Source organism: Centroberyx affinis, unplaced genomic scaffold (genome assembly GCF_046629955.1).
Source record: "Centroberyx affinis isolate AG114_WGS23_722 - 3 ecotype Tasmania unplaced genomic scaffold, CSIRO-AGI_Caff_v1 ptg003698l_1, whole genome shotgun sequence".
Classification (NCBI taxonomy): Eukaryota; Metazoa; Chordata; class Actinopteri; order Beryciformes; family Berycidae; genus Centroberyx; species Centroberyx affinis.
The window spans coordinates 14,265-36,633 of NW_027281590.1; the positions used below are offsets into that span (position 1 = coordinate 14,265).

The 22,369-nt window shown below is 44.3% G+C and overlaps 1 protein-coding gene across 1 annotated transcript; it reads right to left on the reverse strand.

The window, feature by feature from the left end:
* Positions 1-213: 213 nt before the first annotated feature.
* On the reverse strand, positions 214-21,782 carry LOC139662035 (solute carrier family 45 member 4-like). The gene is made up of 4 exons (XM_071540625.1): positions 21,664-21,782; positions 19,482-19,569; positions 1,131-2,663; positions 214-346 (listed from the first exon to the last, which is right to left on the reverse strand). Exons 3-4 carry the CDS (start codon positions 1,453-1,455, stop codon positions 342-344), a joined length of 330 nt encoding a protein of 109 aa, XP_071396726.1. The 5' UTR covers positions 1,456-2,663; positions 19,482-19,569; positions 21,664-21,782; the 3' UTR covers positions 214-341.
* Between the last annotated feature and the right edge of the window lie 587 nt (positions 21,783-22,369).

The window sequence follows — 22,369 nt, forward strand, 5'->3', positions numbered from 1 at the left end:
ATGGTGAGTAAGGCCTGTTTCCACTGAACACGTCATTTTGAACCAGCAGTGCTGAGCCGATTGGACAAGCAGCTGGTCATGACGCATTAGAAAAAGCATTTCCAGGACTACGCTCTTTCAATTAAGTTGAAATGTTTTTAACTTCCAGCGGCCCCGCAGATCTCAGGACTGTCAGGAACGCGCAGCAGAGCGTCCTTTCCTTTTGAAATGAGAAGAAATAGAAGCCAGTGTTTTGAAGCCCGGTTCCCCGTGGGCGCTCAGCCTCAGTGAGCCAGCCAGGAGTCACAGTGACCACCGAGCCACCTGCCAATCACGTCGCCTCGGTTATGTAAGCCAGGAGATCACACTACGTCACCGAGGGAGAGAGTTGGAGAGAAATGCGAAGAGACGCAGGGATGGCAAGAGAGAGGGGGATTGCGGGAGAAGTGACTTTGTCTGAGAGGTAAACAAGGTTATAGCTGCGTCAGCGTTTTATCTCCCTCTCTCTGCTCCTCCCTCCCTCCTTCTTCTCTCTATCCTCTCCTTCCTCTGCCCCTCCTTCTTTCCCCTTCACTTTTCACACCCTCTCCATCTTCCCTAAGTGTGTGTGCCTGTGTGTGTGTTGTGTGAGTCAGAGTGCGAGCTTGCTAATCCCCAGGCAGATCCAGCGGAAGGCCATCTGAACAAGGTGAGTGGGAGGCTGAATGTCTGCACGGACATCTAGCTGCCAAGATGTCTTCCTAAATGCCAGTACAGTGTCAGGAAGTACGCAAAGACACTCCGCTACCTCACAAACTACGTACGTCTACATACACACTGTATTCCAAATAACTCCTATTCCAACTAAAGGATAACTCTGGTTATTTTCAACCTGGGCCGTATTTTTCCTAGTTTTTGGCTCCTAGTTTCCTAGTTTTTTACTATATCTCATCATACCCATCTGTAGCAGTGTGTTTGTCACCTTGGATGCTTTTCAGTGGCTCTCCATGTTTATGTAGGAGAACACTGTACAGCACATACTGTCCAAGTCTGTGTTTTGTTGTTGGTATATACAGTATAGGCCTATGTGTGTGTGTATAAGTTTGTGTCCATCTGTCTGTCTGTATATATACGGTATACTGTAGATGTGTTTGTGTGTACTCTTTCCTCACCTATCTGCAGCAGTACGGGCGTCACCAGGGCTGTCTCCATGGCGTAGCAGAACTCTCGGCCGAACATCACCGCCCCGTGCATCACCCATCTCTTCAGAGGAATGCCTTCGATCGACCCCTCGCTCACTGACTCCTCCCCTCCTCCTCCTCGTCCCCGTCCTCCTCCTCCTGATCCATCCGTCTCTTTCCCTCCTCCTCCTGCTCCTCCTCCTCCCTCCTCCTCTGAGCCCGTTCCCGTGGGGTTTTTGGTGTTAACCCCACCCACCAGAGATCCGACCTGCATCGCGTCAGCCTCTGTGTTCTGGGGAGGCATGGCGGAGGGCATGCACGCAACGAAAAACAAGCACGCCTCTCTATCACAACATCAAATCTGAGAACAATTACCTGTAGCTACCAGAGGAAAAGTAATACTACCAGCACTTCCTCTGGAAAACTGGATTCAACACAGTGAAAAATAAACAAAAGCACCCTGTCCCACAAGATACTAAGTTACTAGCAGTTACTTAATAACTAATAGTTATCAAGTTTCTAGATGTAACTTAATTGCAATCAATACTAGCTACAAGTAGTAACCTAGCTACTTGTGGTTATACTTGGTGGTTATATAGTAGTTACCTTTGATAGGTAAACTAAAAGAACAAAACAGCAATAACCAGTCAAAGGTGTATTATGAACAATGATAGTAATAATATTGTGTGCTAATACCACTGGAATAAAAAAAACAAAAGAGAATAGTAACAGATAGTCTCCTGCCTTGCGAGGTAATGAAATTGATCTAGAACTGGATCTTGCTAAAAATAAAAAGGTCTAGACACATAAAAACTGATTATCTATACATCCGTGTCAGAAAAAAGAAAATCAGCAAGTTGTTCTGCAAACAAGTCGTCCAAAAAACAAAACAAGTTGTCCTCCAAAAAAAACGGCAGTTGCAAATTCAACCTCTCTGTTTTGTTTTTTTTCCAGAGAAGACAAAACAGCTTAAATCAGCTTTCCAAGGACTTGTAGAAAATCCCAAAATGAAGGAAGCAGTTGAATTTTTCTCACAGGAAGAGTGTACGGTACATTCCCAGGGTGTGTGTGTGTGTGTGTGTTTGGAGTGTGTCTATAAGTGTGTTGGGTGTGTGTGATCCTGCCTGAAAAACAAAATAGATATGTCCAGCAGTTTTATTTGGTACAATGTTTGTCTGTTGATTTGTATGTGTGTGTTTGTGTGTGTGCATATGTGTGTGTGTGTGTGTGGTGTGTGGTGTGTGGTGTGTGTGTTTATGGCTTATTAGTCATCGAGGTTTCTCCCCCTGGTTTTTTTCTTTTTACTGTCTATTGCAAGCAGTGAAAATCCATATAGAAGACCACTCGGTAAGTTCCAGAGTCATATTGAATTTATGTATTGAGGGCTGGATGGAGGGCTGGATGGAGGGCTGGATGACGGAGCGGGCGGGGAGGAGGAGGCTGCGGGGGGAGGGGGGAGGAGGAGGGCAGGTGGTGTAGGTGGGCGGAGCTCCTCTGAAAATCCCCATGGATTGGCTGATCAATCTGAAGGAAAACACCGACAGCAGAAAGCAGGTGTCCCATCGGTCAGGTGGAGAGACGAGCGTTTCCGTTGGTTGGTCGGTCGGTTGTTGGAGTCCCGGGGCAGAGAAGAAAGGGAGAGAGCAAAAAGAGAAAAGACACAGAGTTAGAAATGGCACTAAAATATGAGCTTTAATATGTTGCTACATCTGAAAAAACAGCATCAATTTTGTAGAATTATTGGCGTGTCAAGCATCATGGGAGCATCCACAGAACCATACATGGGCGTAACTGCTGAACACCGCCCATCAAACAATTAATCATTAAATTAAGAAAGGCTGGCAGCATTGCTGTGGCATTTTGTAGAAATCAATCTCTTGGTGTCACGGCCATGGGATTTTGTTTTTTGCTCTTGTGCCTTGACGTGCGTTTGAATTCTTCTGTGTGTGTTGTTCGGGACAACAACATGCCGACTCCACAAGTGTTGGTTAATAACCACAAGCATATTAAGGCATTAGGACACACAGTTCCTTGGAAAATAGTACATTTTGGATTGACCTGGAAAATGTTTTCAAGATGCTTTATTGTTTAGAGCTGTGTGAGGAGCGCATGATTCATCCTCCCAGACACTTGGACAGTCTTTTAAACTGGACCGGCTGAAATCAAACAGTGTGTCTGAATAGCTGAAATAGCTTCAAACTGGGCTACTGTTCTACCCTCACTCAGTAACACAGAGAGAGAGAGACAGAGAGAGACAGAGAGAGAGAGACAGGAGGAAGGGAGGAGAAAGTCATCATATGGTGGAGTGTCAACCCAGCACACACACACACACTCTGTACCTTCATGCTTTGGCAATATTGTTCTAAACTTTCATGCCAATAAAGCCTACTGAATTGAACTGAACTGAGCTGAATTGAATTGAGAGAGACTGCATGCATGCTCAATAGAATTTCTCACAGTAAGAGTGTATGGTACATTCTGTGTGTGTGTGTGTGGGTGTCTGCACGCTTGTGTCTGTGTCAGGACCCCACCAATGGATTATAACACATAGAGACGGCACGTTCCGTCACCCACACACACACACACACACACACACACTAATGCTTGCCACGTGAACGACACACACATCATAACACTGCTAAGACCCTCATCAAGCCTCTTAGAGAGATCGAGAAAGAAAACAAAGAGAGAGGGAGAGAGGGAGAGAGAGAGAGAGCGAGAGAGAGAGAGAGAGATCAGAATGAGAGCAGAGAGTCTCTCTGCCTCTTTCTCACTTTCTGGTTTTCTCTGTGCTCTCACATGTCCCCATTAACATTCATGATGCACTCAAGATGGTCATGCATATTTGAACACACACACACACACACACACACACACAGTGCCCCCCCGTTACCTGGCCTCATAGGCTGTGACAGATTACATAAGAGCCAACCCCCTCCCCACCCCCAGACACGCGCACACACTAGTTATCCAACCTATCCTTATTCATTTCAAACTAGTGGATGACCACAGAAAGAACACCAGCACCTAGAGAGAGCATGCAAACTGCAGAGACACAGCGAATATCACAACAAAAAAACATACACGAAACACAAAACACATGTTCAGGTTTGGTTAACCAGCGATCTCAAAATACATGGTTTAATGGAAGTCTACAAACGACTGTGGTGGAGCGACTTTCTCGCTTAGCCACGCCTCTTCGAGTGTTGGTGCACACACAGCTTACCAAACAACATGTAGGAGGAAGACACACACACTACCTGCTAAACAGCATAAAGGAGGAATACACACACTACCTGCTAAACAGCATAAAGGAGGAATACACACACTACCTGCTAAACAGCATAAAGGAGGAACACACACACTACTAGCTGAACAGCATAAAGGAGGAACACACACACTACTGGCTGAACAGCATAAAGGAGGAAAATACACAGTAAATGGCATAAAGGAGGATACACACACTACCCACTAAACAGCATAAAGGAACACACGAAATAGCATAAAAGAGGAATACACTCTAAATAGCATAAAGGGGGAAGACATAAAGGGGGAAAACATACAGTATACTACCTACTAAATTGATTGCAGCAGGAATGCAAAAAACCTCTTAATGCATCTGAATATACCATGTAAAGCAGCATTAACATAAATAGTCAAGGTGTCATGGTGTGCTCTCAAAAATGGCTCAATTTTCTGAGCTTAAACTTGAAAATACTGTAAGCTACTACAGTGAAAAAGCCCACGAAAGAGAAGGCACAGTGAGCCGGCGGACTAAACAGGCCAACTACACAGTAAACAGTACAGAGTTTTCAGGGTGCAAACCAGGCCGAAACAGGAGCTGAATGCATTTGAATACTTTCATAAACATGAGGAGCGCTTGATTCATCTGTTCTGACACTGAAATCTTGCCGTTTGAGGCCGTTTACGTGTCTGGCGTGATAAACCAAGCACAACACATAACATTTGAGTACAGGTTCATATCTAGTTTTTGTCTGCAAGTGTGTCTCTAAATGTGGCAGGTATGTGTACACGTATATGGTTGTGTCTGGGTAATATATATGTGTGTGTGTGTGTGTGTGTGTGTGTGTGTGTGTGTGTGTGTGTGTGTGTGTGTGTGTGTCAGATGTGCATAATGTGAGTCTGTGCAGAGGATGTGTGTGTGAGTATGGCTGCATGTGGGTGCGTGTGATTTGTAAAGAAGGGAAATAGTGGGTCAAAGTGAAAAACAAGGCTGAAAAAACAAAACAACTGATGGTGCTGCTACCTATCCATACATCTTCTTTATCTCTCGCCATCTTCCACTCTGTATTTCTCCCTTTCTCTCAGTTGATAATGCTATCTGGGCTGCATCTCTGTCATTCTCATTTCTACACACACACACACACACACACACACACACACACACACATATATAAACACTCACAAACGCACACAAAACAGTGAATGCTATCTGATTATAGGTCTACACGCATATAGAATCCGTCAGTTGATGTCCTATTGTTTCTTGTGTGTGTGTGTGTGTGTGTGTGTGTGTGTGTGTGTGTGTGTGTGTGTGTGTGTGTGCGCGTGTGTGTAACATGAGCATTGCAAATATAGAATTACACCTCAGCTTTTCTGGGAGGCAAAATAAACAACAGTAGGCTCACGTGAGAATGAAGAGAGAGGGAAGGAGAGAGGGAAAGAGAGAGAGAGGTATGGGATGGGATGGGGAGGGAGTGAGGGGTGGACAAAAAAGGAGGCAAGAGTAGAGAGGGAGAGAAAGAAGGAAGCTGGGAAAGAGGAGACAGAAGGAAGGAGGACCCATGAAGGGAAAAAGACAGTGAATGAAGTCAAGCACATTTCAATATATACGAGAGAAAAAAAACTGAGATGAACGCTTGATTTGTCTGTCCTCAGATGAAGAGAGAGAGAGAGAATGGAAGAGAGAGACTGAGAAAGAGGGAAAGGGAGGGAAAATGAGGGCAGGACGGAGGGAAAGAAGATGCCTGTAAAGTTCAAGGTCAGGGACAAATTAAGAGTCTGCCATCTCCTGTGTCTCACAGATCGGCATGTGCACGCACACACACACACACACACACACACACACACGCATGCACACACGTGCACGCACACACACACACACACACGTAGGCCTAGTCTATTTTAGTGAGTGTTTATTCTTGCGCCACAGACCAGATTACCTGTCACACTGACCTGAAATCAGGGTTGATCTTTCTCTCTCTACCACTCTATCCTGTTTCTTCTCCTCTTTCTCTATCTCTCTCTCTCTCTCCCTCTGTTGCTCTCTCTCTCTCTCTCTCTGTCTCTCTAACGTGTAGACAACACAAGGATACACACACACACACACACACACAGTCCCATGTCTGCCGCTTCCTGCAGAAATGTCAAGTTTGATCACAAGATGCGTTCATTACTGTGTGCGTTCACACCATGTTCCATATATGGTGAAAGGTGTTATGCGAATGTGTAACTGCTGCAAATTATGTGAACAGTTCCCCATTTGCGGAGGCAGCATTTGAAGTGAAAACACTCATGCATGTTATTGACGGTCTTGTGCAACACCTCCAGTAGCCTCAAGCCTATATATAAGCCTCAGGAATGATTTCTACAGGACTGGTACAAAAAAACATTACATCACTCCCACATGTGGGACAGTAGGGTGGCCTAGTAAAGAGACCATCCCGTAACCGAAAGGTCACAGATTTGGACCCTGCAACGGCCAATGTGTCCAATGACAGCCGGGAGTTCTGCTGAAGTGTCCTTGAGCAAGGCAGCTGAACACTTAAAGCATATGGTGTGTAGCCATAGACTGTAAAAAAAGATGGATGTAGTGAGTGTGACGTCACCCATAGGTTTCTGAACGGCCGTTTTGAAGCCTAAAGATTGGGTTTATGATCAGTGTTTTTTGGGTGCCGGTGCAGCCAAAACTGCCTACTATTGGCTCGTAATCGGCAACCTGTCGGTCACTAGGAAAACAACCCCGTTTTATATCCATTATATCCCATTAACACAATAATTTTGAAAATCTCCATAAGGACACACATTAGAAGAAGTGAAATTAGCTACTGAGACCATAACCTCTAGTGGAAAAATGTACTGACTTTATATTTTGAGCAAGACGTTTGGTTGTGGTCCCACTGACTTGCATGGAGTTGGGCCGGGTTTGGAGTCTGCCGCCACTTCCTTATTGGCTTCAAAATTCACCCGTGGTTTTGATCGCTTGTGTGTAGCAAAAAAAAGTTGTATTTTGTACTACCACTTCATTAACTAACCATTATCTGTTGTGTCATTATGTGTTATTATTAACAAAGATGTTGAAAAGTAAGACAAATGTGTGTTGCCCTAACAGAGAGGAACACAGAGGAGAGAGAGAGACACAGAAAGAGAGAGAGAGCAGGAGTGTGAGCCGAGGGGATGGGTGTGTGTGTGTGTGTGTGTCTAGCTTTGTGCATCTGTCTGTATCTATGCATCTGTGTGTGTGTGTGGGTGTGTGCATCTTGAGATCTTGTCGCCTGACCAAAAAAACCCCACCGCTATTTAATCAGGCTGTGTCTGGGCATGAGTGTTGGTGTTGCACACGCATTGTGAGCACGATGCGCAGTACTGTGTGTGTGTGCATGCATGTACACATACACAGTACTGACCCATATAGAGCTGGATATAGATTACAAGGCAGAAGACCTCAGGATCAAGTTCACATACTGCTAGGGCCTATGGGTGTGATGTGTGAGTGAAAGAGAGAGAGAGAGAGAGAGAGAGAGGGAGAAATAAGAGACAACTACAACAACTCTTCTTTTGCTAGCATATAAACATGACAAAAAAACGCCCCAATGACCCAATCTGTGCCTTTATTTGCTTCAATCTGGGAGTTTGTGGCCTCAATTGCCCATGAAATGTAAGAAATCCCTTCCAGTAGAAAAGTAAGGCACACATCAAAAGCAGTCAAGTGGGGAAATAATGTAATCTGCAGATATAAAGCCGCTCCCGGGGGCTATAGGATGTCACCATCACCCTTTCATACAGCACACTGACAATGATCAGAGCTGCTATTCATTCACTAATGGTGGAGCGTTAACTCTCCATTACGTTGTGGGGATATGGACATAACTGGATGTGACTGGATATGACAATCTTCTCAAGTCAAAATGTTTTTTTCAGTGTTTGAGCGTTGAAGAAAAATCCACTCGCAGAAATCATCTGAGAGAGAGAGAGAGAGAGAGGAGAAAGTTGTCATATGGTAGAGTGTCAACCCAGCGCACACACACTCTGTACCTTCATGCTTTGGCAATATTGTTTTAGGACCAGAGGTCCCAGAAGAATATGCCCTCTGGTCCTGGTCTTGACAGTCAAGATCACAGAGATGCCATTCTTGGCCTGCACAGGATGTGGTTTTTCAAGTTTTTCTGTTTGTGTGTGTGTATGTGTGTGTGTGTGTGTGTGTGTGTGTGTGTGTGTGTGTGTGTGTGTGTGTGTGTGTGTGTGTGTGTGTGTGTGTGTGTGTGTTGTGTGTGTGTGTTAGTGAAATAAGCTAAACGTCAGTAACAGACATTTAGCTTCTGTGTCTCGCTCTGGGTCTTCTGACTTTCACTGAGACAGAGTGACTGGAGTACAGAGACTCTTCAGTTAACACACATTCTCTCTCTCTCTCTTTTTGTCTCTCTCTTTGTCTCTCTCTCACACCCACACACACACACACGCAAGCTTTTGAGAGCAGACAACAGCTTTAGGCCATCCACATCCACACAGCAACATGTAAACACACGAGTATACTTGAGATTAACCAGGCCTGCACACACACGCCTCAGTATACCCATTCTGTTGACGATATTCCCCATTCAGAATAACTGCATTCCTATCTTTGGGAGGCAGATGGCAGGGATAAGGATTAGAGACAGAGAGACAGAGAGGAGAAAACAGAGATAGGATGTGTGCATTATGGTGCAGTACTGCTGCAGTGCAGCTAGTGGGGGGGTGGGGGGGTGGGGGACCACATGTATATCAACGTGCACTAGCACCAATGACAAATCTCTTACTCATAACACACACAGGGTTTATAGCACTATACCAGCTGGTATGAATATGACGTAATACACCTGCTGTTTACAAACACACATGTGAACAGACACGCACCCGCACACACACACTAACGTTGTTTTTGAGTCCAGTACCAAGAGTTCATTTAAGTTTAACAGCTGGTGTGAAACCAGTTAATAAGTACGTCCACGATACAACAGTTTGGACTGGCTACAGCCTGAGAGCTCAAACTATAGAGGCTTTGTGGTTGCATAACTACACCTGGCGCCATCATGGAGGACAATTGGCTGTACGCAAATAATGGCACAATATTTAACAACCAGGCTAGAAAAAGAGAGACAGGCCAGCTGAAAAAGATTGTTGCTGTGTGGGTTAGATAGGTCTATTCAGTAGTGTTATGAGTAGAAGTGAATGGTCCAATAAGATAGACTTGTTTCCAAATTCTGTAGTCTTTGTTTAAAGTCTACATTTTGTCCAAGTTTCTATTCCAAAACACTCTGAGTTTAAGCTTGCGAGGAGCACTGACTGTAAAAAAGAAAATGGCCAAGTTGTACATTTGAAACACAATAAGCTGAGGATCTCCACTATGGCTGTCAGGCAGGGTTGCCAGATCTCAGGAGAGAAACAAGCACCCCAGAAGCAACCAGTAGCTTCTACTGTTGGGCTCCTACACAACACAGCTTCAGAAGAATAACTGGAGAACGTCAGCATAAAAGTTAGCACAGAGGAGAGGAGAGGAGAGGAGAGGAGAGGAGAGGAGTCCACTGTGTGTTGTGGTGTTGTGTCAGCTAGCTTAGCAGCCAATAATAGCTCAGTCATCCTTGCGTTTATTTTTAGACCTCCTGGCTAACGGGCTAGCTAGTTAGCTCTCTGACTGGCCCACATACACACAGCAGCCAATTTACACCCGGAGCAGTCGGCACAATAACTAGCTGGCCAACCCATTTTACTTCAAAAAGGAAAATCACCACTTTCATTGACTGATTTTTAACAATTTATTGTCAAGTCACGACTCAGCTGTAAATCCTTCATCAGCCTATTTTGCTCCCAGGCTCAGTGTCTCGCTATCTGACCTCCAAGGTGGGTGAAGACAGGTTTAATCCAAGGCAGCACAAGCCCCTGTCCAGACAGTTTGAGGCTGACTGGGCCAGAGCTTCATGAAAACACTGGACAATATTTTCAAGTGTTGATTTCAATTTTTTTTTAAAAAGGGACAATGTACATTAATCAACATTCAAACAAATGTAAAAGTACCCGAGTTAGCCAAAGGCTAGTTTTCATCGGCAGTCCCTTTGCCTGATGTTGTTAGGCATCCCAGAATAATATAACATACAATAGTTTGTGATAAATAGATTGAATAGATTGTGATAAAAAGCATATACAATACAGTTAAACAACATGAGCAGACAAAATCCAATAGTAGAGGATACAGGTACAGTATGAGTACATGTTAAAGGTAGATAAAAACAGCATCAGTGTTGACATTGTTGGTTCTCAATAAGCCATTTCTTAACGTTACACTTGAATGAATAATAGGATGGGGATCTCTAATTGATCGTGGTACTGAATTCCATTGATGTGATGCTCTGAAGGAAAAGACGGCCTGGCTAAATGCAGTTTTTCTGAGTGGGATTGTGCAGTCCCCCCTAGCTGCACCTCTAGTATCTCTGTTTGAGGTAGATTTGAAGTTGATGAAGCCAGACAAAGGAGGGGGAGCTACAGTTGTATACATGTGTAGGCTCTAGTGGAGTGCCGTGCCGTGCATACTAGCAGCCAAATCAGACCACCAGTCACACCAAGAAACATACAAGAGATGTATGTGGATCTGTCACACTGTAAGTTCACAATGTTGCACTTAACTGATCTTAACAGGCCACACACACACACACACACACACACACACACACACACACACAGGCACTGTCATATGAATTCGCTAGGCCTGCTGAGCCTCTGAGCCCGTCTAGACGGGCTCAGAGGCTCAGCAGGCCTAGAGAATGGTTGTCTACAGTGATTCTCAACCTTTTTCATATCAAGGACCCCTAGTTTAGTCCACATTAGGGCCACAGACCCCCAGTCGATTAGATTTTGTCTCTCGGACCCAAATCTGAGAATATTTTTATTGCTAGATATGATTTTGTCCAGAATTCCATGACTATCTGTATTGCAGGTACAGTGAAACTATGATCAAAATAGTCATTCTTCTACATTCTCTAACTGTGTTCTTGTAAATGAAATAATGGTGAAGTTTAATAATTCATCAATTTGCTGGGGACCCCCTGGAACCCCCTCAAGGACCCCTGGTGGTCCCCAGACCCCACGTTGAGAACCACTGGTCTAGACTCTAGACAACCATTTCTCAGACGCTCATGCTAAACCACCGTGGTAATGTATGATTGTCAAAGACCTTCATTCAAAACTACTTCTGTTTCTCATAGACTCCCACTCTAAACTACCACACCAGTGGTTTGCCTGAGCGTGAGCAGAAGGTCTGAACGTTTGAAGCTGGATGCAGTGAGGTTTTGACAAGCCGCTGACAGCAGCCTTGGCCTACTTCTACACAGGAGTCACGTTACTGACAATTCCCTACCTCCACACAAACACACACACACACACACTCCACCTCGCTCCATCACATAACTATAACCCACCCCTCCTACCCTGACAACGGTACCCCCTACCCTACCTCAAATTACCGCCACCCTCTCCTGCATCCTGTCTCTTTGACCCCTGGGGCTTGCCCCCTTTGGTGAGCAACGGTGTGTGTGTGTGTGTGTGTGTGTGTGTGTGTGTGTGTGTGTGTCCCTCTCTCTTCCCCCTGGGGCCTTTACCCCCAAGGGACAAGCAGTGTGTATGAGAAACAGGAGAGAGAGAGAGAGACAGCAGAAAGAGTGAGGAAGAGAAAGATTGTGTCCCTCTCCCTGTATAGCCTGGGGTCAACCCCCTGGTTTGTTTGTGTGTGTGTGTGTGTGTGTGTGTGTGTGTGTGTGTGTGTGTGTGTGTGTGTGTGTGTGTGTGTGTGTGTGTGTGTGTGTGTGTGTGTGAAAAATCACGTTTCTTGCCAACCATCAGTGTGACCCAGTTATATCTCTATTTTCACACTCTTTAGCTTTCTCTCTCTCTTTCTCAGATGTTCAATCAACAACATGATTCTGAACCTGCACACACCCAGTTCAAACCTCCATAACAAACACACACACACACACACACACACACACACACGCTATGTTGCATCATATGAACCAGTTTATATCAGCTGACTGTTCAAGTAGCACAGTATTTGTTTTGTCTTGCTAATTACATTATTTCACACCAGCATGTTGGCACTGAACCAAGATTTTAATTAACTGTAAGGACCTGTAAACAAACTTGTGTTTTAGCACTGAGGTAATGGCAATAAAACAAATGTTCATTATTATTGCAGCTCAACGTTTTGAGGAACTCTGATGGACAAGAGTGCCCAAGGAGTTGCCTAAGCATTGTTGCTTTCATCACATAGGAGCGTGTTGTTGTCAGGATCAGCTGAATAGACTTTCATCCCAGTGTCTGCTTGAGTTTCCTGGTGCCTAGTGTGTCACCAGAGTCATGGGCAACTTCTGAGACAATGGAGATAATCTTTGCCTTCAGTATTGCCCTACAAAAACAAACAGCAGTAACTACTCTGTGTGTTTTAAAGGCAAAAGGTTATACAGTTCAGACTTTATATCAACAAAAAATACTTACTAGAAAACAATACGCTATCCACTTTTGTACCAGCAAATTCTTTTGGTGGGACAAGAGATCAAATTGGAAGTTACTGCTCTTTGGTTTTTTATGGCAGAGTAGGGATGGGGATCAGCACATGGAACAAATTATCTTTGGGTTACATACAAACCAAACTATGACAATAAACACTGTTTTCAAAACGGTCACCAAACTAGTTTAGCAATAGTGCTTCAAAACACTGCTTATTGTGTGTAACAGTACACAAACAAGCTCTGTATGAAAGAATTTGCAACATCTGAATGGGTGTCTGCCAGCGGTCGTCCTGTCATTTGAACCTATGGGCATGAAATCTGACTCCAGTACACCATGCGGCGGATTATTAGCAAAGCCTTCCTGTTATCAACGGTCTGATAAAACTGTTGATGAGGTAAAAATAGTTACAAATGAAAATCCTTCCATGTGTTTACTACAACACCAATGCACAAATGTCACTGCACTGTCCAAAAGCATAACAACAAACAACAGAGTGGCTGCCATTTGATCCTGATCCCTGTAGTCCTGCATGGTTATTAGCAAACCTTTCTAGCAACAGGGAGAAATCAAACCTACTGATGAGCTAAAAACTAATTAGTTGCGAATAAGAAAGCTTTGGTGAGTCAACAACAACAACACAAACACAAATGGCACTGCAAGTGACGGCGGGTCTGCCAGCTGGCTTTACACCATGTTATTCCAGCAGCTCCGCAACATTATTCCAACGCTGTTTTCATCCGCAAAATCACAGACACGCAAACTGATGACACAAACACACATTTTTGATTTTATGATCAAATCTGGCATTGTCATTTCTGAAACCTGAGACCATGTAGGCTGTGGCAAGTCTTTATAATGCCAAGCGCTTTGCCAAGAACCAGAGTGAAAAATAACCCCAAGAAATATCCTGCCATGCGCTTACTGTTACAAAGAACAAAACAACAACAACAACAACAACACGGCAACAATAACAAATGCACATCTAATAAATCAGACCAAACACGCACGCAAATCAATCAAACCATTTGGTGGAAGCTTTTATCCAAAGTGCCTTACAGTGCCACAAGTGCGTGACATTTTTAGTTTGTGGAAATAAAACCTCTAACCCTGGCAGTGTTAGTGCCACACTCCATCCGCTGAGCAATACAGAAACAAACCACCTAAAACACAGAGAGAGAGAAAGAGAGAGAGAAAGATACACAGTGACAGAGAGACAAACAGTGAGAAAGAAAGACAGAGAGATAGAAGACAAAGCCTCAGCTCACTTTGGGCACTGAACATTCAAAGAGGAAGTGTTGGCAGCTGTTGTGCTGCTGATTTCTGTGGTTGATCATTTTTTAGCCAGAGGGCTGATATCCATTTAGCCTAACTGATGAAAAATATGACGCTGAGTATGTAGTATTGTACGGTAAATCTACTTCAGGGGTAGAACTTTTCTACACGAGGCTACCATGTTGATACCTATTTCCCCTGCTTTACCAGGCAAATCAGCTCCAAAGTGAACAGCTTATACAACGTGTGTGTGTGTGTGTCTGTGTGTCTATCTCTGTGTCTCTGTGTGTATTTGCATCCCTGTCCAATGGAATCCATTTTACTGTTCAGGTAAACACGTGCAACACACCAGCTGTCTGTGCCTGCATGTACGTGTGTGTATGTGCATGTGTGTGAGTCCGTACGCACGTTGAGTGTGTATGTGTGTGTGTCCATCCATTAGTTTGAGTGCAGTATTGCTAACAGTGTTAATGACATTACTGGAGCACAGCCAGTTCTTCCCTTCTCTCTTCTGTCACCCTAGATACCTGTCTGTATATGTGCGTGTGTGTGTGTGTGTGTGTGTGTGTGTTAGGGTTTGCAGGCAAACAGTTTTTCCTGTTTTGGCTTTTTTTGGCTCACATGTCAGCAAGAATAACAACAACAACAACAACAACATTCCCAGACACAGCGGCTGGGAGTGTCAGGCTCCGCCCACCACAGAACATCAATCCAGCGTTACAGCTGTCTATCAGTTCGGCCACAGCAGACGTCCTGTTGGCTCAGTGGAAGCACAACGCGTGCCATGTACTTGCAGCATTTAAAGATGCACTTCAAGAGTCGTTTTATGTCGTTTCTGCTTCTTCAGACGCCGAACAGTGGAGAGAGACAGAAAAGATGAGAGGAAGAGGGGGGGGAGGGGGGCAACCACAACGCTGCAAGTACCTGGCATGTGCCTTCGCCAACTAAGCTGTAAAGACAACCATGTATGTATAGCAAATTTGACTTAGTCATAACTCTGGCATCCAATCGGCTGTCTGCTAGTTTAACTGGAGGGCGGGACATCACTTCTTGTCCTGGAACGTTTTGTACTCGCAGTGAATTAATACAGATGAGAACAGCGATTAGGAAACACCCAGGGGGACTTATAGGGATAAGAGCATATTATTTGAATGAGCACCGACAACACCGCTATAGGACGAAGCTAATTTGGACGTCAAAAATTTTATGACGTGCTGTAGTTGGTCTGCTTAAAAAGAACCAGTCCCAAAGAGATTTCTGAACAACACAGCTCGCTGGAGGAGGAGGAGAATGTCAAACGTATTAAAATTAACCACAGGCGGCGGAGGCAGCGCAGCTCCAAAGCACGGCGGGGCCAAATTTGTTCAAGCTTTTCACGCTATCGGAGTCCAAGGGTTACTGTACCCCGACGGGAAAAATCTGACATTTACCAGGACTTTTAGTGCATTTTACAGGCTTAAACGCCACCATGGATGAGAATTTATAAGCGTTACTGAAATCAATCGATTAAGTGCTTTATCAGAAACATCTGTAAACTGTGACTCATGTTGCACTGATGGTCAAATGATGAGTTGCATGAGGATCCACCAGCAGCCAAAGGATAGTGAAAGTCACTGGTTTGAATCCCTGAATGGCTGGGGAAATCTATCCGCCCCTCGACAACTGCTGCTTGAGCAAGGCACTTGGCAGAGTTACTCTTCCTTCAATAGGTGGTCGCACTCACATTACATTTTGCGGAGGTTGAGATTTTGGCTCTTGCTGCTGCTGGATTTGTCAATCTGCCTGCTCTTTGCACTTTGAAGGAAAACAGCATTGTTTTTGCATAAGCGATTATAAACTGATCTATTAATAGGATTTTACACCTCCCAAAACTCAAGAAAAACACCGGGTCAAATGCCAGCTCATTTGTGTTGATCTGGCAGCGTTGATTACAGGCACTAGGGGCTGAAAACCACTAATACAGGCTGATTGTTTCTTATATGCCAACACAACAGTATTCTGTGGGCACAGGCAACCTTTAACAGTAAATTTAACAGTGAATGTTTTGGAGAATTAAAAAAGAAATTAAAACCAGTGTAATTAAAAGATTTTGATTGGGTTTTTTTTAATGCGATACGAAAGCCACATGATAAGAGAAGTCTTAACCAAATTATTGTCCATTAGCCTGGGTTACGCAACACCATGTTTGTGGTTAAAATCACATGTAGAGGAAAAAAACATGATATAGGCCTTTATATCTAACAACACCAGCCTAGAGCAGGCTACAAGGTCTAGGAGATCCAACCGACTAGACTGCAGGTACTATGGCAAGCTTTGAGACTAATTCTTTTCTTCTTCTTTTATTTGAATTGAAGGTTTTAACGGTCTTCTATGGGCTAGGCAAGTTCCATGACCATGGAGCCTTTCAAAGTCCGTCAAAACCCCTCTACAGTTTCCAAAATGCACGGGTGACAATGTGAACATCAGTCGGTTTTATCTCGATCGTGAAACTTTACGTTTTTGTAGACACTCAGTTTTCACATGACTGTAAGCAATAAGTTCAAACCATTTTCACACAGAGCCAAAAAGCAGCTGGGGGAGACAGTGGAGCTCAAGCTGTTATAAAGATGGAAGAAGAGAAGGAGGGGGGATTGGAGAAGAAAGAGAGAGAGAGAGAGAGAGAGAGAAGGGAGGAGAGACAGAGAGAGAAGAGCAAGCTACCTAAGTGGAAAATCTCTATTCTTAGAAGATGTTGTGTATTATTGAGGAGCTCCTGCTGCTGTAGTGTGTGTGTGTGTGTGTGTGTGTGTGTGTGTGTGTGTGTGTGTGTGTGTTTGTGTCTGCCCTCTAGATCAAACCCAGCACTAAATATACATTACAGCCATCTGATATTGACTTTGATAATAGTCCTCCACCACTAGAGAACCAACCAGCCATGCTCTCACACACAGCTTTGACACAAACAGAGAGGCGGGTATAAAACAGGAAAAACATGCCAGCCTGGTCCACACACACTTTGACGCGCACATTCCTATCCAAACGTATTTTTAGATCGGTCAGTGAACCAAATCCTAACGTCTATTTAGTCTTTTTGTTAGCCTGTCATTGATGCTCGCCATGTCGACTTCTGCATGATCTCTGCAGCCAAAAGACTTCGGCACAAACAAACTCATATGCAGAGTGTTTTTTACCCACCTAGTAGGGCTGGGCGATATGGACCAAAAATCACATCTCTGTATTTTAGGCCGAATGGTGATACACAATATATATCTCGGTATTTTCTACGAAGTGGGCTAAATGTTCAGTTGTAAGTAGGGCTGGGCGATATGGACAAAATCAAATATCACAATATTTTGACCAAATACCTCGATATCGATATTGCGACAATATTGTAGGGATGATTATTGGTGCTTTCACAAAATATTTACACAATGAGATTTTTGATAAATAATCATCAGTAATGTGGATATAATGACTAAGTGGGTAAAGGGAAAATAATAGAACAGCTAGAACAGTCTGGTAAGTTCAGAAAATGACATCACTTTACTGTAATGCAGCCTTTAAAACCAGGAAAAGACAACACTTATGCCATATCACGATATTACGATATCCAAAATCTAAGACGATATCTAGTCTCATATCACGATATCGATATAATATCGATATATTGCCCAGCCCTACCACCTAGAAAGAAAAAACACTGACTAGATCTGTGAAAATCCTTGCCATATATTTCCTGTAAATCACAATTTGTTCCTACTGATCTCCCTGATTGATCAATAAAGGTAAAAATAGATAAACAGACAAGGCGCACAGACCGATTTAGTTTTTCCCATGGCTGCAACACCACAGGCGTTATGGCTGCAACGCTGTATGTGTGTGTGTGATCTGGTAGCGATAAGGGAGGCTATTGATGGCAAGCTACTTATTGTAAGTGAGACGACACACACACACACACACACACACACACACACACCCCCACACTTGTGCTCTGATTAGAAGTAGGAAAACATGCTTTCAGGATTGTGTACAAAAACTTCACACCGATAGGAAGTGGGTTATCTGCACACAGGATCAGTGTTTAGGATAAAAAGCTTGATCTCCTGTGTGTGTGTGAGACTGACAGAGAGAAACAGAGATGGTGAGTGAGAGGGAGAGGGAAAGTGTCTGTTTGTTTGTGTGTGTGTGTGTGTGTGTGTGTGTGTGTGTGTGTGTGTGTGTGTTCATGTATGGCTTATAACAGATTAATAGAAGGCATTTGGGTTAAAATAACAAAATATGCTTTGTTTGAAATTAGTATATCAGCTGTGACTTGTCTACCAATGTAAGGGTTTGATTCAAAAACAACATTAGGGCTGACTGGTTGAATTAATATAACTGCAAATGAAGTGAACTGTCACTTGTAATCTCATCAAAATCATTATCTGTGTGTAAATCTGTGTAAAGTACACTTGCAAGTACAAGGTGTGTGTGTGTGTGTGTGTGTGTGTGTGTGTGTGTGTGTGTGTGTGTGTGTGTGTGTGTGTGTGTGTGTGGATGATCAACTTGTTTCTATGTGAATTTATGCATATACTGTATATGTGTGTGCATTGTTTGCATACCGCCTGCGCCAATGTGTGTGCATGTGCATATACCCTTTACACGAGACTGTGTATGACAAATTGTGTCTGACTGTGTTTGTGTGGTTGCCCGTGTGTGCATGTGTGTCAGTGTGTGTCAGTGTGTGTGTGTGTGTGTGTGTGTGTGTGTGTGTGTGTGTGTGTGTGTGTGTGTGTCTCAGGCCCCCATACTGAGTCAGCATCAGTTGATAGTCAGCAAACATTTCATCCAGAGGAAGTCTACTGGTTTCACTTCAACTCAGCCGGCTGGTGTCTTAACATGCAATGGACGAGTGTGTGTGTGTGTGTGTGTGTGTGTGTGTGTGTGTGTGTGTGTTAGAGCTATTGTGCAAATCCTGTCAGGTCAGTCCTGGTAAAGACGGAGATCAGAGCACGCTAGGCCTTTTTTGAGAGCAGAACCAAAATAGTTTTGTTCTGCTAATGCTAGCTGGCAGTGATTTTCAGCAGAACAGAAACACAGTGGGCTTAGAAGACAATAGGGAGAGCACATCTGTCGGCCATTCACAGCTCTCTAAGATTATTTGTTTTGTTTTTGGGCAGATTTACGAGACCTAACGTCAAAATAACAGACACAAGCAGGACTTTTAAAATGCGGTCTGGGGACTGGAGCAGAGGCGAGGACTGAACGGAGTACTACAGCTCTGGTGTGTGTGTGTGTGTGTGTGTGTGTGTGCGAGCGTGTGCGTGTTAAACTCACCAAAAGGCCTTGAAAGCTTCATAAATGTGTTGTTGAGATGTTGTCGTCTGGCCCAGGTCCCAATCTAACGCTGGTCCTACAGTTGTACCTACACACACACACACACACACACACACACACACACACACACACACACACACGTTAAAATCTAGCAAATTGGCACAACTCCCAGTATTTGAGTGAACACACAGGTTTGGATTAACATACACCAAGGCAGACACACAGAGTAAATCGGCCTATACAGTAGATCAATACAGTGCCCAACACAATGTACACAATGTACTTTCTCTCGCACGCGCTCACACCAGAATAAATCAGTAGTTGCCAATACACAAGGACACACACAAATTCTCTCCCTCTCTCTACACACACTAATCACAGCAGTCCCAGCAGGCAACTAACGTTTAACAATGTATTCCTATATCAAATTAATGCTACACACACACACACAAACACACACACACTCACTGAGGAGACAGTGGGAGTGAGATGGGTCCAAACTATAAATGGCTCCTGGGAATAGTTAAGGACCCTGGAACAGCAGACTGGAGAGAGCAGATAGCCTTTTAGCCCCATACTGACTGCACTCAATTGATACTTGCCACTTTCCACTGCACACCTAAGCAAGGCTACAAGAATAACAACAAAACAATGTGTGTGTGTACATATATGTGGGTGGGGCGTCTTACTGCCAACAAAAGCTGGTTTAGTTTTAAACCTGAAGCGCTTTGGAGCAAATGTTATGAGCGTGTTGCGTTGCCCCAGGCGCTGTTCAGCCTCCCTGCTGACACTGTCAACATGTCAGACTAAACTCCTTCAGATGGACCCGACAGTGACGAGCTGCCGCGGTTCGCCAGCTGTTTTTCCCCTTTACTGCTACAACATGCCCCAACTCAAAAACAGCAGAATAGCCCAGTGTCCCGAGGCTTGAATAACCGTTTAGGGTCCAGACTCACAGAGAGGACGCTGCAGACAGCCAACAGACAAAACAGACCCAGCGATGTTTGCGTTTATTTTTAAGCTGACATAAATCTATAAGATGAGAATTCGTAGTATATGTCAAGGTTAGTAGTATCAAACTGATGTATGGTATAGCAGCATACAGTATTAAGGAAAATTAGAGCTATTTATTAATGTTTTTCTGACAGGCATTGATTTTTATGATTATGTTGTTGGCTGATTGTATACTGAAGTCAAAGTGCAGGCCATAGGCATCAACCAGCAAAGTTAAACACTGCAGTCTATATGATTTCACATTTAACATCTACTGTGTTTACATGCACCAGCCACTGATGATACAAACATACATTAATAAATAATTTATAACTTATACATTCCTCATTCTCCTTGCCTAGTCCTAAAAAACAGTTGGCATACAGCTAGCTTGTTTTCCCCTCTTCTCTCCTACATGATTTTTCTAAGGTCACACATGTTATTCACTATGGTTTTGTCCTTTGCACGGCCTACCACTGGTTGCTTGCAATTATTAGTGATGTAGGAACTGAAGCTCATTCTACTGTTGCACTCACTGTGCACCAGTCTGCATAGAAGCGTCAGCTAAATGCCTTATTATGTAAAATGCAAACAACAATAACAACAGAGCCTCGCCTCCCACTTCACCTGAACCTCTTCTGGAAGCAGCTTCCGTTTTTAACCCCTCAGCTTTAAATTTAAGCTCCATTCACACATCCTAATTTTAAACTCATGCGACACTTTCTAATTAGAGCAACCTAATTATGCAACCTGCCGTGTCAGAGGGAAACTGTCTGCACCTTCAGCCTCTCTCCCCTCTCTCTCTCCCCTCTCTCTCCCTCTCTCTCTCTCTCTCTCTCCCTCTCTCTCTCTCTGTCTGTCTCTATTTCTAACTTCTCCGCTGCTCCATGTACGGACTTCACCGTGACAGTCCCCATGCAGGACAAAACACATCTTTGCTGCATGTTTGCCACATTAAGGACGATGTTCCAGCCTGTTGGATGTTATGACACACACTGGCACACACTACTGTAAATGCCCTCTCTCTCTCTCTCTCTACCCCTCTCTCTGCCCCTCTCTCTCTCCCTCTCTCTCTCTCTCTGCAGCCGCAACCTGAGATGCTGTGTGTTCGCCTGCCAGAAGCCGAGTAACTGCAGGTCGAAATTTCATGCCGCATCGTCCTCGGCATTTCACCGTGCACCGTGCTCACCTCGCCGGGTTATCTCAGTCCCTGGGACGCCGGGAGCTGTCGCGGGTCTTGTCGCTGTCGCGGACGTGAACGTTTCCAGGCGGTGCGGGAGCTTTTTTGTTTTGGTGCATAGGTTTCTCTGGCGCTCCTGCAGCTGCAGCCGGGGCTTTAAGTACGCCTTTAAAGGAATATCTGTCGGGAGAGGGAGAAACCCAGCGCTGGCTTCCGCCGACGTCAGGGAGGGGGGGGGGATTTGCATAAAGGGGCGGGGCCTCGAGGTATACAAAGTGAAGAGGTTTAGTTTTTAAAGGGGAAAGGCAGTGTAGGCGTGCCTCACGTTTTGGTGCATATGCATGCAGGAGCTGTTTCCAAGGCCTGCAGGCTGTCAGCTGGGCCGTCTGTGTCTGTTGTTGTTGTTTTTGTATCTGTCTGTATCTGTATCTCTCTCTCTCTCTCTCCCTCTCTCTCTCTCTCTATGTGTGTGTGTGTGTGTGTGTGTGTGTGTGTGTGTGTGTGTGTGTGTGTGTGTGTGTGTACGAACACCCATAATGATTAAAAGCGATGGGTTCTGCAGCCCAGTTCTATTTCAGTTCTAAGAAAATAGAGGATGAACGAATACCGAAACACAGAGAGAGTGAGACAGAGAGAGAGAGAGAGAGAGAGAAGTGGAGAATTGCTGAGAGGAGGTAGAGAGACGAGAGAGAGAAGGAAACAGAAGAGAGAAAGA

Bases quoted from the DNA above. Each gene is read 5' to 3' on its own strand.
- LOC139662035 (XM_071540625.1), bottom strand. From the start codon at position 1,455: ATGCCCTCCGCCATGCCTCCCCAGAACACAGAGGCTGACGCGATGCAG.